Raw genomic sequence first — 16,429 nt, 5'->3', positions numbered from 1 at the left:
TGAACAACTTTGGATAGAAAACTGATGACCTGCTTAATTTTCTTCTTTTTTTTTTCTTCTTCTTATCAATCGTTAATTTTATCTGCATCTAGAAGCGTGAAGGAAATCGAATTATTATCGAATCAAATAAATGCATCAGATAAATACATTATGTATTCATCTAAATTTTTAAGAAATCACTTAATATGATAATTGATGGGAGGTAAATTTGCCCACCACGCCTTAAATGACTCAGTGGTAGCCGCCGGCCTTTCTTGTGGTTATAACGCTGCTGATTCACGATTTTCTTGTCAAGTAAAAAATGGCAGAACAGAGCGAGAAAATAAGCATAGCAGCTGAACTTCAAGCAGTGAAGCACAAGTCAGGCAAGACTTATGGTCAGATTGCTGAAGAAACTGGATTGACGAATGTTTATGTTGCTCAGCTATTCAAGAGGCAAGCCCAGTTGAAGCCTGATACTGTCCCTAAATTACGAGCATCCTTGCCTGAGCTGCCTGAGGAGTTAATTCAAGAAATGATGCGGCCACCTCTCAGGTCATATGATCCTAATTTAATTCAAGACCCAACTGTTTATAGGTAAACCGTTTTAGCCCGTGTTTTAATTTCTTGCTGTTTTGTGGAACATTTTTATGTGGGCTGGTTGAAATTCCTGTTTTCTGTGTTTTTATTTTATTTTATTGTATTTTTATGGGTCCTTTTTCTGGTATGTACCTTGAGTTTTTGGATATTGTTGGATTGTTTCTTGTGTTCTATTTGTCCTCCATAGTCAATCTGTATTAGTATCAATTTTCGGAAAATGACAAAGTTGTTAAGAAAGTGACTAGTTAGCCTTCTTTTGCTTTAGTTGATTACATAGTAGCTCTTCGATGATCCGCATCGAATCGGCTTGTTGAAAAGAAATGGTATTTGAAGAGAGAAATTGACAAGAATTTGTAGTAAATTCAGTGTACTATTTGACACGCTCCAATTTTTGTCCATGAACTATTGTAGTATATTTGCATTGGTAAACTCCCTATCTTTGGATGTTCAAGGAAAGTGCATGGTAGGAAAGTCATTTCATTTGTTGAATTGCAAGAATCAAGATGCAAGTGTGAGAGAAAAAAAGCAATCTTGGCTGCATTATTGTAAAGGTTGCAGCAATTTCAAGCTTGTGCAATTGCTTGTTGCATTTCCTATCTAATTAGGAAAGATTATCTGAAGTTTGTAATATTGTCATTTCAATCCCAAGTGAGTTGAGAACTTGAGACTGAAGTGCTTTTGTGATTATGTTCCCTTCTTCAAGTTTATCTTGTTATGATATTGTATCTAAAGAAAGATGAAAGTTGAATCCAAATGCTTGCAGAAGTATCTACGGAGAGCTATTAGTTAGGAATCAATGACTTTCTCATAGGCTGATCTTGTCTCTCACTCTCACTTGTACACGTATCAATGACTTTCTTTTAGGCTGATCTTGTCTCCCTTCATGTTTTTGCAGGCTCAATGAAGCTGTTATGCATTTTGGTGAGAGCATTAAAGAAATTATCAATGAGGAATTTGGTGATGGCATGTAAGTTGCTATGTTGACTCCTGAATATCTAAATTCTCTACTGGTGGTTCTTCTAAGTACCCAGGAGAATTCTGAAACTTTTTTTTTTGATAGCTATGTTTGAGCAGAAGTCCATCATCTGTTGCACCAAACCCTTTTGATGGCCTTGTGAGGATTAGGTTTAGAACATTTTTCTAATACTAGCTGGTTTCTATAGCATGCGTTAATAGTTTATATTATACCTCTAATAGTTTGTTCTCCGATTTGTGCACATGCATCCACCTAGATATCTCTTCCTCGCTTTCTGTACTTCTAATGGCATGTCGTGATAGGAAATGGGCGCCATGGTGGTTCATACATATTTAAGGGTTTATAACCTATCTCCTTTTTTATGAACAGATTTCAACTGAACTTTTTGGTCATATAATCAGTTTACTCTTCTTGTCTTTCTTATTTTCAGCATGTCTGCTATAGACTTCTATTGTTCTGTTGACAAAATTAAAGGTGTGGATGGAAAAGAGCGTGTTGTTGTGACTTTTGATGGGAAGTACTTGCCACATTCTGAGCAGGTCGGTTCTTGCATCTTCATTTGTATCTTTAATGAATGTGCTGAATGTAACTGAGTTGATGACTTGGAGAAAATAACTTAGTCTTCGTTTGTCTTTTTCTGTGGGTTCGCACGGGGGTTGGGGCAGGTAGTGGGGCAGATTGGGGAGGGGGGAGAGAGAGAGAGAGAGAGAGAGAGGAATGGGATGACACAAAGGTTATCTGGTTGTGCTTGTCTGCAAATTTAGGCTACTCACAGCACTAATGAATTACTTTGGCTTTCATATACATATCATGCTATAAAATGCTGATTTATACCTTACCTTCAGCGGTCCTAAGTATATCATACAATCTTATGTAATTAGTTCATCTTGTGTTATTGTGTAATTTGTATCATACAATCTTATGTAATTACTTCTTATTCTTTCTTTAAGCAACCATAGTACAGAAAAAGGTGACCCAATCTTCGGATCAAATTTGCTGTTTTCTTAGACATTTCATATGCTTATGATATATTAAGCAGGATCTCTCTTCCTTTCTCTCCCTTTCTTTGGCCAGAATTATATACAAGGTATAGAATTCTCTTGAGTGAAACAAAATATAAAATAGTTCTCATCGAACTACCTACTCACATCATTCGTAAGAGTAGTTGCCATTCAATTAAAGCCAGGAAAGCAATGGCCTGTTGGAATACCTTCATGTCCTTGTTGATGAGCCACAAGTTGAGAGATTAGCACTATTACTAGCCTATCCTGTTCAACTGATCTGTGTTACCTTACTAACTGTTGTTTAACTTCTTTTGCGGGGCAGAAATCTGAACACATGATGTCAAGGTTGAGATTACAAGGAAATTAAGCAAATCATTGCTGCAGTGCCAGTCAGAAGTTATTCATATATTTTGTCGTGGAACAAATGTACTATGCCAAGTAGTCCGTTCTCAGTGTTTGGGGCATGCCCTTAAACAATAATGGTTGAAGTATCATCTTTGTTCTTACTAATGCACTTGCACTTGGAACTGAATTGGTGTACCACAAAGTTTTCTTACAGTAAAGCTGAAATTCTGTGTGTGGCATCAGTTTGCATTGAATTCCCCTATCCAGTTTTAGACCAATTTCATAGCATTTTATTGAGCATGAGTTCTTCCAAGATTGATAGTAGAGAACTACTCACTGAAACAAGCCTTGGACTGGTAAACAAGAGATAAAACATGTTGACTGTCGAACAATCGCACAGGGACTTGGCCTCATGGATTTTTTTTTTTGTCAAAAATGTTGGATAGTATCAAACTGTCTGGGAAGCACACGAAGGAATTCTTAGCCCTCTCTTGCTCTTTTTTTGGCTCCTCCTACTGTTTGATATTTCCAATGTACAAGCACAAGATACATGTGCAAGGACGTAGGAACGAGAACTGTATCATGATCATGTGTGTTCATAGAGAAGAGAGTTAAATACAAAGAGAAGGAACAACATATCTTGTATCTTTAGTGTTAAATTTATGTGAAAGCAGGAACATCATAAATCATCCTTCTGCTGCATGAAGAAATTCTTAAAGAATTTGAAAACATGGCAAGGGAGCAAAAGGAAAAGCCACGGCTGTTCTGGAGTGCAGGACTCTGTATTGGTTTTGTTCAGGCGTTAAGTGGATGAAAAGTTTGACATATATAAGACGTCAATTTTCTACAAATAAATTTCTTTATATAGTTATGGATTGCCGACAAAAATGTCAAGATTTTTTTAATTTTGACAGAAGGGTCAATATTTTGGTGAATAATGATCAGTAAAGGGTATTTAAACTCTAAATAATGTCTAGGTATTCATCTTCAATTTTGGCATGGAATATCAGGATCAAAATACTCAACTCCTGCCCAGGAAATATTTGAGCCTGTCACTAAGACGATTAAATGCATTCGGAAAGCCCTTGAACATCATATTCATCAGCTTCTTGATACCTACCGCTTTCTGCTATTTCCTGCTCTCCTCTAATTTCCTTCTTTTTGGGTTTGAAACTTTTTGCTTCCGATCCACGTCTATTGGTTCCCACTCTAGCTCATAGCGAAAACGTCGACGGTCCCCTTTACGCGGGAATACTTCCAAAAAAGTATCCCAGTCCAGAGAATTAGACAAGTGCACTCTTTGGCCCTTTTTAAATCTCACGAGCTTTACATCCCTCAGATCATTCTGCCAAAGCTTCCTTTTCTGCACGTTGGTGTGCTTAATATTTTCTCCTCCCAGAAGGAACGTCTCATAGATTACCTTTGCGAGGTGAATCTTGTTTGGCTTCAGGCAATTGTTCCACTTTTGAGCAATGGTTTTAGGACGACAAGTCCAGAAGATAGCATCTAAAATTGAGTCTTCAGTATCTAAACATCTATTGTGAAAACATAAGGACAACTTTTGAACTTGAGGCAGTGGAAGAAGAATGGATCTATTTCTTACCTCAAAAGCAGTGGACCTGGACACAGGTTGATCAATGTCTAAATGGAGTGAAACTTTAGATTGACTTAGCTTTGTCAACATGTCCTTCAATTTGGAGAACCACGAAGCCACTGGTAAGGGGCCTGAGGGCCATGCCCTACACCCCAATTTAATTTTAGAAACACAAGGACCAGAGGGAGCTGTGAAAGAAAACAGGTTTATGGATCTTCCTGTGAATTCAAACCAATCAAGGCTTGGAACATCAATTTGGACCTCTTCTACTGGTTCCAAGTGCGATTCCAAACTTATGTGCTTAATGGAGCGGCTGGAAATATTGATTCTTTCCAAATCGCCGTCCCAGCTTGTGATTTCTAACTCTTCGAGTTGTGGGAATTTTTCTGCGATATCTAAGAAAAACTCGTCAGTGATGCCAATTTCGTCCAACAGCAAATGCTTTAGATTTGGACAGGCATGCATCCGAAGCTTGCGACGTCTTGATGTTCGTTCTAGCTCGAAGGAAAGTAGTTTACCATACTTAAAGTACAGAAGACTTGGTGCTTCGACTTCAACAGAACAACTTCCCTTTGCTACAATATCAAGACGCTCAAGCTTCTGAAGCTTGGTCACCTTAACGTTGGCAAGACCCGCACAGTTAACAATTGTCAACCAATGAATCAACGGGCAGCTGGACAATATTCTTTGGAACAATACCTCGTCTAATTTCACATGCATAAGCCGAAGTTTGTGGAGATTGTGACACCTTACCGTCTTAATCGCTTGGGGCTTCAACTGGAAATGGCCAAGATCCAATTCTGCAATCGACTTAGCTTCAAAAACAGTTGGAGCCAAAACAAAATATTCAGAACCCGAAGGGGCAGCAATATCAAAGGCAGCAATATCAAGACTTTTGACTCCGTTTTCCACAGCAATTTGGATCCATCTATTGAAATCCTCAGGCGATACAGATGGAGGGCTACAAAGCTTTAAACGATCAATACCATTCTTGTGCTCACGGTACCGTTGCAAGGTGGTGTTGATGCAATTTACGAAATCACTTCGCCTTTTTTGAATGCCTTTATCAGTCGGTTCTGAATATATATTGCACAAAAGCTCCAAATTGGGGCGCGTGCGCCATGCCTGCAACCATGCCTTCGACAACAAACTCATTGGTGCTGCCTGTTTTGGGATTTGGAGAAAGAGAGTATGTGATGCATAACATGTTGAGGCAATTTCGCCGTGCAATCTTCTAAAGCTTCTGTCTCCACCATGGTAATAGACAACTTTTTAGGTTATACGCTAGAGGTCTGGTGTCAGCGTGAATTGATGAAGCAGAGCAATTTGCACTAGGGAAATCTGAAGATACTGCTCCTTTTATGCACTACTATGGAGTAATTTGTCACCGCCATTGGTTCCCAGTTTCCATAACCCAAAACAGTTCGAATTGGACTCTCCTATTGTTTCCAATTCGAAACAGGAAAGCGTAATTGACAAATCTACAAATTCCTATTGGCAGGAGTCATGTGAAATTCCTTTTTTTTAAAAAAAAAAATCAAAATTAAACCACCTTAGAGGGGCGGAATTAGGTGTAGACTCCACCCTTTCTATAATTGAGTAACACGATTACATACATCTCAAAAATAATTGGCAATTTCTGTATTTTTTTGTCATCTTAAAATTTTCCTTCTTTATATTTCTTTTGTCTGATACGAATTTTATACAGCTCTCAATGATTGTTAGATAGTCTCTTAACGGCTAACGCACTATGTGAAAAAAATGCAACTTTTGTCCCTGAAGTCCAAGTATATGTACTAAAGTGGTCCATAAAGTTCCAACCACAACAACTGTTATCCCTGTTTCACCAAAAAAAAAAAAAAAAAAGTAATCAAGTGTGGTTCTTAACTTTCTTAACTTCAACAAAAAAGGGCATATTATGGTTGGAAGATGACCAAACTATTCAATGCTTGAAAGTTCATTTGAGTTCAAATCCAGGTCCTGATTCCAATCTTGAGCTATGGTTTTTGGACGACAGGTACAGAAGATTGTGTCCAGAATCAGATCAGCATCAAAGAATTTTCCCTTCTCAAAGCGTATCGACAATGTTTGAACTTGAGGAATTGGATATAAAGCGCTGTTTCTTATCTCATCCACAATGGTGCTTGCTAAAGTACTGCCACACTTCAGTTGGAGCGAATTTTTAGATTGACTTAGTTTTGTCAACAAGTCCTTCAAGTTAAAGAACAAAGAAGCCTCTGGTAACTGCCAGTCCCACCAATAAAATTCAATTAGAGAAACACAAGAACCGGAGGGAGCTGTAAAAGAAAACAGAGGAATGGAGCATCCTCTAAATTTAAATCGATTAATGCTCGGAACATCAATATAGGCCTCTTCGAGTCTATAGTTCGATTCCAAATTTATGCGTTTAATGGAGTGGCTGGAAATCTTGATTCTTCTCAAATGGTTGCATCCTTGGATGTTCAAGCATGGTTCAAAGTAACAGTCGCGGTTGCGGTCGCGGCCTAGACCGTTCCACATCGATCGCGGTCTCGGCGAGACGCGAATTTTTGAAATATTTAATATTCTAAAAATTGTAAAAAAATATGATAAACAAAAATAATTAAAAATTAATAAAAATAATAAAAATTCGAGTTGACTAGGAGTGATTCGGTGTGACTCGGCCGTTTCAACCCTTCACGGTGACGTCTCGGCGATTTAAGTATCTCGTAATCATATCGTCCCGGTATCATATCGGGAGGACCCAAGATGGTGACGACTCGGCCGAGACTTTGAACCATGTGCTCAAGTCTTCAAGAAGTGGGAATTTTTCTGTGATAACTAAGAAAAGCTCGTCAGTAATGTCAATGTTTTCAAATTGCAAATGCCATAGATTTTGAGATGAATGCATCTGAAGACTGCAATGTTGTGATGGCATTTTTTCTTCATTGTCGAACGAGTATATTTTACGATAATTAAAGAATCTAAGGCTTGGTGCTTCGACTGCAACACATCCACCTTCCTTAAAGATAACCTCAAATACCTTAAGTTTCTGAAGCTTAGTCACCTTAAGGTTGGCAGGCCAGCACAGTTCCAAATTTTCAACAAATCAATCAACGGGCAGCTCATAACTATTATTTGAAACATTTCTTCATCTAGATCAACACCTGTGAACCAAAGATTTTGGAGATTATGACAAGTTATTTTCTTAATTACTTCGGGGTTCAACTGGAAGTTGCCGCAGAGACTCAGTTCAACAAGTGATTCAGCTAAAAACATGTCCGAGGCAAAATAAAAGATTCTGTGGTTGAAATAGGTTGACGCAAAATAAAAGAATCTGTAGTTATATCAACCACAAGCCTTTTGACATTGTTGTCTACAGCAATTTGGATCCATCTATTAACATGCTCAGGCGATACAGATGGAGGGCGAATAAGCTCCAAATTATCAATACCATTCTTGTGCTCATCGTACCTGTTGAAGGTGGAGTTGATGCGATTTATGAAATCGTAGCATTGCTTTTCAAGAACTTGGATGTCAGTATTCTTCTTGGGTATAGAGTATTCCCAACCATTGAACTTCAATTTGGGCCGGGTGCATGTGCTCTACTGCTCTCAACCATGCCTTGGACAATAAACTTTTGGACAAATTACACTTTACCCCCCTATGGTTTAGTATTTTTTATATATAACTCCCCCTGATTTCAAAAACTATATATAACCCTCTTATGGTTTAGATTAAAGTATCAAAGTGACGGAAATGATCATTCGTAACGGAACCTATGAAAATATTAAAATTACCCTTGTTTAAAAATTAAAATGGATAAAGTGACCAAAATATATAAACATAATATACATGACATACTAACCTTGTATGATTTTATGTTTTACCATATAATCTCCTTATGATTTAATATTTTATCATATAATCCACTTATGATCTTCAAAATATACACATAACTCTCTTGTGGTTAATAAATAATTTCAACTTTATATAGGGGTATTTTTTGTAGTTTAGGTGACTCCGTCACGGATTACAAATTCCGTCGCTTTGACGCTTTAATCCAAATCATGAAGGTATTATGTATAAAAATATTAAATCACAGGGGGTAAAGTGTAATTTGCCCTAAACTTTTTTGGGCTGCTTCCATGGGAGAGTAGAAGAATGAGAGTATATGATGTATTATATGTACTGGCAAATTGATTGAACAATCTTCTAGTGTTTCTGATTGCGCCATAGCAACAAGCAACTGTAACTCTACCTGCACTAGGGAAATCTAATTATAGTCGTGCTTCGCTCGAGATTATATGTAGGATTAGAATTCTACTCTAACAAGAGCTCAACGTCCATGTCACCATTGATTTCCAGTCTCCCAAACTCACAAAAGTTCTAATTGTTTAACGAATCAGAAGGATTGCTTTATTGGGCATATGAGATCGGTCTTACTAAAGTAACTGGAATTTCTAACAGGATAAGTACTCTTTCGATTCATTTACTTATTTTTACCGTCTTAAAAGCTTTCTGCTCACTGTTCTTAAGTCTAATTGGGTTCTTAGAAGACAACTGGTTTATTTAATTAATTTTTTTTTGTCGTTTGAAAATTTTTCTTGCTGGATCCTGAAGTTTCAAATGGGTTTGGCTAGCTATCAAGTGTCTCAGGACACTCCTTAAGAGGGACTAGGTTGATTTTTTTTTTTTTTTTGAGGCTAGGTTAATTTTTTTTGGAATAGTGAAATTAATTTAGAAAAATATCTAGATGCAGGAGGTACATTAATTGTGAGTGATGGTAAACAAAAAAAAATGGAAACAAAAAAAAAAAAGCTAACCAAATGATTGCATCAAAGTCCTCTGATGAGATTGATTGTGAAAGATAATTCAATGTGTGTTAAAAAGGTTATTATGGTTTACATGCAATTAAATTTGTTGTTTAGTGTCTATATTTGTCTCGTATGCGTATGCATTAATATTCTTGTGAGTCACAATGAATTATTCTGCATCTACTGAATCTTTTCTTTCCCCCGAATCCACCACAGATTGTGTTGTTTGCTATTAGTCTTTAGAATTTGCACAGGACAGATTGCAAGAACAAAAGAGTTACCAAAAGTTAGACTACTTGAGACTGCCATATTGACTAAGGGACCAGGTTTTACTTTCTAAGTTAAAGAGTCACTCCAGGAACAACTTGCATTAGTCATTATGAGTAATTCCATCAAAGAAAATCGAAGCAAAAGCACAAACTACAACTATGATTGATCAAAATTTTGATCAAGTAAGTACTCGTAATTTGAAAAATGTAAATCCTATCAAGTAAAACAGCATTGCAATTAAATTCTGAAAAATTGTGCCACATGCCAAATCATAAATCACAACCTTTTCGATGATTTTTCTTCCTTAGGCTTGTCAGTTGCTTTCCTCTTTGTAAATTGATGGCAACATGGCGTCCGAAAAACCCCAGTGTTGCCTCATAGCTTTTGGACGACAAACCCAAAAAAGGGCGTCCAACACTAGGACTGGAGATGAGAATAAAGACTCCAGGTGGATGTCCAGAGTCAATTCGTGCACCTCTTGAGGTTCATGAGATGTTAAATTATCTCCAATTTCATTGAAATCAAATGAAATACTGCCCAAAAGCTCAAGGCTGACTGAAATTTGAGATTGAACTAGACTTGCCAACAATCTCTGGAATTTGAAGAGCCATGAAGTGTCCAGGCAAAGCACATCCGTAGATATCAAGATAGAGTTTCTTCACACCACTTTTGACAGCCACCTGCAAGCATCTCTTAACGAGAGAATTCCAATAAAAAAAAAATACCACTTACAATAAGCTTGAACTCGTTTTATGCCTGTCTTTTCTTTGGTGCAGCTCTTCAGGGTTCTTCTGACGTATTTACTGAACTTTCTCTTTCCCTCCCCTTTCGTTCTTTTATGCCAACGCCCCTGACCTTCTGTTTTCAATTCCTTGCGGAAGTTGTTATAATCCAACGTCAAGCCGGTCGTGGGACGTGCCCGCCATGCATTGAGCCATGATTTAGACAACACGCTTGTTTTGGCTGCTTGCTTGTATGAGAGGAAAGAGATAATATGACCTATAATGTCTTCTGGCAAGTCTACCATTGATGCCATCGGCAAGCTTGATTTTTGGCTTAAAGGCTAAAATTGATCTGCAAGGAAAAGAGCTGCCCTAGGGGAATACTGTAGATTGAGAAGAGCCTGGCTACTCTTATATTTGCATGTTTACTTATTATGGGCTTTTACAGAATAAAATTAGTATAATGGGCTTAAAATTCACCCTGCTTGCTGTCGTCCGGCTTCCGGGTATTCTTGGCGTGCTCGAAATACTCCCCATATTTCTGCGCTTTCTTTTCTTCGCTCCAACACCTGTGCCTATACCCTGTTGAAATTCCTCGGTGCTGCTGCATTCGCTTAATTTCTTCGAGAAGTGGAGATGAGGATTGAACCATGATTTTGACAGGAGGCTCGTTCTTGTCGATTCCTCCAGTGAGAGGTAAGAGAGAAGGATGTGGTGGATGATGTTTGGGTCCTCAAGTTTTTGAGAATATCACTTTGGTGCCATATAAATTAAAGATGTATTGAAGTCACCAAGAATAATTGAGAAAGATTACTTGAACATAATCGGGTCAAACACTAGGTTGTTGATGTTTAGTTTACTGTTTTGTTTAACGCAATATTATGCAGATGTAGAGATTTGGTTTGATTTACATAACGGGCTTAAAATTTTGCTTTGATTTGACTTATGTAACGGGTTTAAGATTATGCTTTGTGCTTAATTAACTAGATTATGGGCAATTGAAATAAGCTTGCAATCTCTATTTTTGAATTAGTGATTTTGGCAAATATTATATATGTAGTTAATTAAAAAGGAAAAAAAAAAGGTAATAGAAAGTTAAAAATTAAAGTTACCCTTTGATTATTATTCAGATTAGGAGGTGATTATTGTAGTTAATATTTCGTGTGAAGATATGTAAGAATTTGTCCTTTGTTATGACTGTAACATTGGCATTTGAAAGAGTGACAAAAATAAGCAACACCCAAAAAGTATAAGGTTTTTTTTAAAAAATAAAAATAAATAAACAACACCAAAAGGATTGCTCTTGCATAATGTATCTCAATTATTGCCAATATGAAGTTTGTAAATAAGAATCAATCTTCAGACATCACACCACCACACCAATGTGGTTTCATTCCTCCAAGCTGTATCTGTGATACTACTAACCCTTAATTTTTTTTTTTTTTTTGGGTGATGGAAACCAATTACTTCCCTTTTTTATGAGGTGTTTAATCTCTATTCAAGTAGGATTAGTTTCCTTTTTGCTCCATTGGAATTTTTATTCTTCCAGTTACAACCATTTCATTTTATTTTCTTTTTGCCAACACCTAGCGCAAAATTTAATTAATCTTGACAATTCTCATGGATTGATCATTTCGTGGTTCATATTGCGAAAATAATTACTTTAAATGATAAGTAAACTACCAAGGTAAGATAGGATGGCATACACTTTGAAATAAAAAACCTTCAGGGTGCGTTTGATTTTACAGAATTGGAATTGAATTGGAATTGAAATTCTATAGAATTAGAATACTATGAATTGGAATTCCAAAACATTGTAATTCTTTTGTTTGAGAAATGCATAGAATTGATACAGAATTCATTTCGAATCCCAAATTCTTTGTTTGGACGGGAGAAGAATTCATTAAGAATTAGAATTGTTTTCATCTAACATTTGTTTACATAAAATTTTTCTTTTTTCTTTTTCCTCTGTAGTAAATTTTTAACATTTAGCTAATTGTTACTAAAACTTCAAGGAAAAAACCAATTAGTGCCTTTAATAATTTATTTTTTCTTGCATTTAACTAATTGTTACTAAAGTTTTAAAGAAAAAGCTAATTAGTTCCTTTTCTAAAAAAAAATTCTTAATTAAATTATATTAAATAAAAACTAATTACATATTCTAGCTTAAAAAGTACATATTTATCAAGTTAAAACCTTGATATTTTTTTCTAAGTTAGGAACTTTAAATTTTAGAAAATTAAAAACCTACTCTATATTAAAGTATCAACTAACTGTCTCACCTGATCTTATGAAATTAAAATTGACAGTGCGATTATTAAAGTTATGAGCAAGAACATAGAGAAACATTGCAACTGCTTCTTCAACTGTAATATTTATAGTATCCCTCAACCCACAATGCTCTCTTAAATTTGTACATAAAACAGTAAGACAATGTTTATTGAGTCGAAGTTGCTCTACATAAACTCTGTTGTTTCCATGATAAAGACGCCTTAGATATATTTCACGTGCTACTTTAAAGTCAAAATAAGGCTCCTTTACTATATGCAAGGAAAAAACATTATCCAAAGAAATACAGAACAGGTAACAACAGAAGCTTCGTTGCCTGCATTATCTCCTATGTAAAGTATTTGACAAGTAACACTTCAACATAAGGAAGAGTCACAAGTTTCTCTCCGGCTAAGGTAGAAGTTGTCACCACACTTGAACATGAAGGAAACGAGGTCAGGTAATATACATAAGGCCACACCAAAAAGAGATTTAACACTTATTCACAAAGTTTGTAGCATTTTTTCTAAAAACCACAGCAGTTGACCACCATTTCCAACATCACTTCTTCAGAAGATTGCGTGAGGAGATCTTCTTGCAGTAGGGACTGGTGCGCAGAATTTCGCTGTAAGGACAGATTGCCTCAACTAATAAAGTACGGAGAGGCCCCTGATACAGAACAACAAAAGGTGCATAATTCTGGATTCAGCTCATTGACAAATGAATGAAGAATTAATGTGGTTAACGTCAGCTAAAACTGAGAAATTCAATACAAGAAGCAACTTCTCCAGCATCAAAGAGATCTAATCATGAAATTTGTAAGTCTCCAATGTTTCTTCATACATTGATCCACCTTTTGGCAAGAGCTCAAAGGCAAGTCTCCCATGTCATTTTCTAACAAGTCTCCTTTACATTCCCACTTTTTTCTTTTTTGCCTTTTGCTCGTCTCCTTCTTTATCCATGTCAATATCCAAATTCTGCAATTCAAAATCACAACAACAATAAGAAAAGATAAGCCAAAAGACCAAATCATGCCAAACTAGCTATTAATTCAAAAGACCAAATTAGCTATTGGAAAAATCTCAAACAAAAACCTGGTTGCTACTGTATCAAAAACAAAAAAGATTTTGCTTGGTTACGTTAAATCTAGAAGAACAGGGCAACAAAGTGCTACCTTTTTTTCTATCCTCGTCCAAATGTTGAATTAGAAGCAAAAAAACAGTAGCAAATTTATAACATTAATGGCAAACATTATCAGAGGAACAACAAAAAAAAATCAATCTTTGATCGGCAAAAATTTAAAAATGAATATAACATCATAAACCCTAAAATTGTCGAGAATTGAGAATTGAAGGAGCGGAAGGAGAGTGAGGACGAGAGGACGCGACGGTGGTGGTGGTGATGGCAATGGAAGCGGCGGCAAAGGTAAAAGCAGGAGGCACAATTCAAGATTAATAGGAAATGAAAGAAAGGAGACCAAAATATAACTCAATCTGTAAATTTCACCCACTCGATGTTGCGGCAGAGGGAGGAAAGGCTTGTAGGGGTTACGGCAGAGATGCTGGGACAAGGAGAAGGCGCGGCGGCGGCAGCGACAGAGAACGCTGGAGCAGATGGCGATTTGCTAATGCAGACAGAGGAAGAAGCTAGCTTTGTTTCCTTAATCTAGCTTTATAGTTGACCCGTTTTTGAGTTTTGACCCATTTAAAGTCCGCGTGTTGACCCAACGAGAATCTGGCCGTGGAATTGGAATTGGAATTCTTTGGTCCAGCCAAAAAATTGGAACCATGGAATTCGATCGATTTGGAATTGCGATTCAATTCTAATTCTATACGAAAGGTAGGATCCAAACACGAGAATTAGAATTGGGGATCCAATTCCAATTCTAAACCCTAATTCCTTGGGTAACCAAACGTACCCTCAAAGTTTTCGTTTATCATGAATGGCAATTTCTCCATTTATAAGTGACCCTTTCTTATTTTCATTTTTCATCATGGCAAATAGGAGACGATATGGCAAGAAAAATTCATAATGGGAATAAAATATGGAAGCGCATTACAAGGGGAATATTCTTCAGAAAGAATATTACTGTGGGAAAAAAAAAAAAAGAAAAGCTCCTAAGCTCGGATACAACAGAAATGGTCCAAAGCAGAATTTAGTCAAAATTTCATTCCAAAGCAGCATGAGAACATCCATCGAAAGTATAAATTTTTTTCCTACAATTTTATGTGGTCAAATTATGGAACCGTTGCTAAGAAAATAGAAAGGGAACTGTTTAGTTGATTGCAATGTTATGGACCTGGGCTGGAAACTGAAATCTTGAAGGATTGAATGTTTGGGTCCTTTAGGAAGAAACCAAAGAGATGTAAGAAATCTTCCATGATGCATCCTTTTCATTTTTATATTTCCTCGAAACTAGAAAGAAATCACACAATCGATAACTATTTTGCTTCAGAAGCTGCAAATTAAATGCCAGCGAAATATCTTTCGGCACTAAGGGTCCGTTTGTTTCGGGTGAAAATATTTTCCAAGAAAATATTTTCCTAATTTTCCGTGTTTGGTTGCACAAAAGTTACTGAAAACATTTTCCTATGTAAAATATTTTCATTCATCTTATGGAAAACAACTTCCCTTCCAAACTTACTGAAGTTGTTTTCCGAAATGCATGCATTCCACCTGTAGTATGTTCCAAACTTACTGAAAACATCTTGTAGTATGTTCTTTTTTTTTTTTTTTAGTGTAAACAGGAGGACTCGAATCCAAGACCTCTTCCTTACACTCCCTCCCCCGTACCACCCAACCCAACCCAACCCTCCCCCTATTATATTCAAAATAAAAAAAAAACCTCATCCTGTTCATCCTATGCTAGTAATTAATTATGTATAATAGGGACATTCTTTTCTAAAGAAACTTTCAACAGTGAGAGTGCAAGATATATGTCACAATAAGCATTGCATGTGATTGATATTTGACACTAAATGACCAGCAATTTGTTTATTGTTTAAGGAGATATTTTTTATTCATATATACATTTCTCCAAGATTTTTTAAAGTTAAACAATGAGATAAATTTTCTTATTTTGCATGGAAAGAAGTATGTAGTTATAATGTGTAAAAAGTAAAGATAGAGATAAAAGTGAAAATATTTCAAAAGTTAAACAAACACCAGAAAAATGAAGTAAGAAAATATTTTCAATAAACTAACCAAACACCTGAAAATGATGAAAGGGAAATGATTTTCATGGAAAATTACTTCCACGGAAAATATTTTCCCAAGGAAAATATTTTACTTCCAACCAAACAGACCCTAAAACTCAGCAAGATACCATGCCTTCATCTCTTCAAGCACAGATTTCAGAAAATTTATTTGAATGACTTTTCTTGCATTGATTCTCAATTCTCCGATGATGCGTGTGTGTGTGCGTGCACGCGATTTTTCTTTTTGTTTTTTTTTTGTTTTGTTTTGGTGGTAGACAATGCTGGTTTAGTGCTGCACAATTTGGAAGCAGTAACCATGAAAATTTTGTCTTACAAATAGAGTGAATGTTCAGTATTTATCTTCATACATACACAATTTTTTTTGTTGGAAATATTTACTATTGTTAATTAATCATGTTTGTTTATTTTGTTTTACCTAATTAATGGAGTTAGTGGAATTAGTGTTAGTGGAATTAGTGGAGTAGCTAGTGGAGTTAATGGAGTTATTGGGATAGTTAGTGGAATTGTTTTGAACTCTATAAATAGAGCAATTTCATATTATGAATTTTACAAGGAAATAAACTCTTGTCCTTTGTTTCTCTTATTTTTCTCAATAATTGTAACATTTTTTAGGTTCACACATACGTGTACACATTTATGATTTATCTTGGCATATGG

General features: G+C 36.1%; 2 protein-coding genes and 1 long non-coding RNA gene across 5 annotated transcripts; 1 reads left to right on the top strand and 2 right to left on the bottom strand.

Annotated features, from left to right (window-relative positions):
* Window positions 1–165: 165 nt before the first annotated feature.
* Window positions 166–3,143, top strand: LOC113734317 (cyanate hydratase-like). 2 transcript variants are annotated; one of them, XM_027260814.2, is made up of 4 exons: window positions 166–534; window positions 1,475–1,546; window positions 1,986–2,094; window positions 2,882–3,143. In XM_027260814.2, the coding sequence occupies exons 1-4, from the start codon at window positions 302–304 to the stop codon at window positions 2,924–2,926; spliced, it is 459 nt and encodes a 152-aa protein (XP_027116615.1). In that variant the 5' UTR covers window positions 166–301; the 3' UTR covers window positions 2,927–3,143. The 2 variants fall into 2 exon arrangements, with proteins under 2 accessions (XP_027116615.1, XP_027116614.1); XM_027260813.2 differs by having other exon boundaries at window positions 169–576.
* Window positions 3,144–4,228: 1,085 nt separating this feature from the next.
* LOC113735403 (F-box/LRR-repeat protein At3g58930-like) lies at window positions 4,229–5,795 on the bottom strand. Its single transcript, XM_072082013.1, has 2 exons — window positions 4,508–5,795; window positions 4,229–4,410 (listed from the first exon to the last, which is right to left on the bottom strand). The coding sequence occupies exons 1-2, from the start codon at window positions 5,651–5,653 to the stop codon at window positions 4,351–4,353; spliced, it is 1,206 nt and encodes a 401-aa protein (XP_071938114.1). The 5' UTR covers window positions 5,654–5,795; the 3' UTR covers window positions 4,229–4,350.
* A 7,005-nt stretch (window positions 5,796–12,800) lies between these two features.
* LOC140038024 (uncharacterized) lies at window positions 12,801–14,462 on the bottom strand. Of its 2 annotated transcripts, XR_011841834.1 has the most exons (3): window positions 14,065–14,456; window positions 13,398–13,531; window positions 12,801–13,223 (listed from the first exon to the last, which is right to left on the bottom strand). It is a non-coding gene; the product is annotated as an uncharacterized lncRNA (long non-coding RNA). The 2 variants fall into 2 exon arrangements; XR_011841833.1 differs by having other exon boundaries at window positions 12,801–13,531; window positions 14,065–14,462.
* Window positions 14,463–16,429: the final 1,967 nt, after the last annotated feature.

This window comes from Coffea arabica, chromosome 3c (genome assembly GCF_036785885.1).
Source record: "Coffea arabica cultivar ET-39 chromosome 3c, Coffea Arabica ET-39 HiFi, whole genome shotgun sequence".
In the NCBI taxonomy this organism is placed as follows: Eukaryota; Viridiplantae; Streptophyta; class Magnoliopsida; order Gentianales; family Rubiaceae; genus Coffea; species Coffea arabica.
Note: the sequence above shows the minus strand (reverse complement) of the source record. Positions and strands in the feature narration are given on the sequence as shown.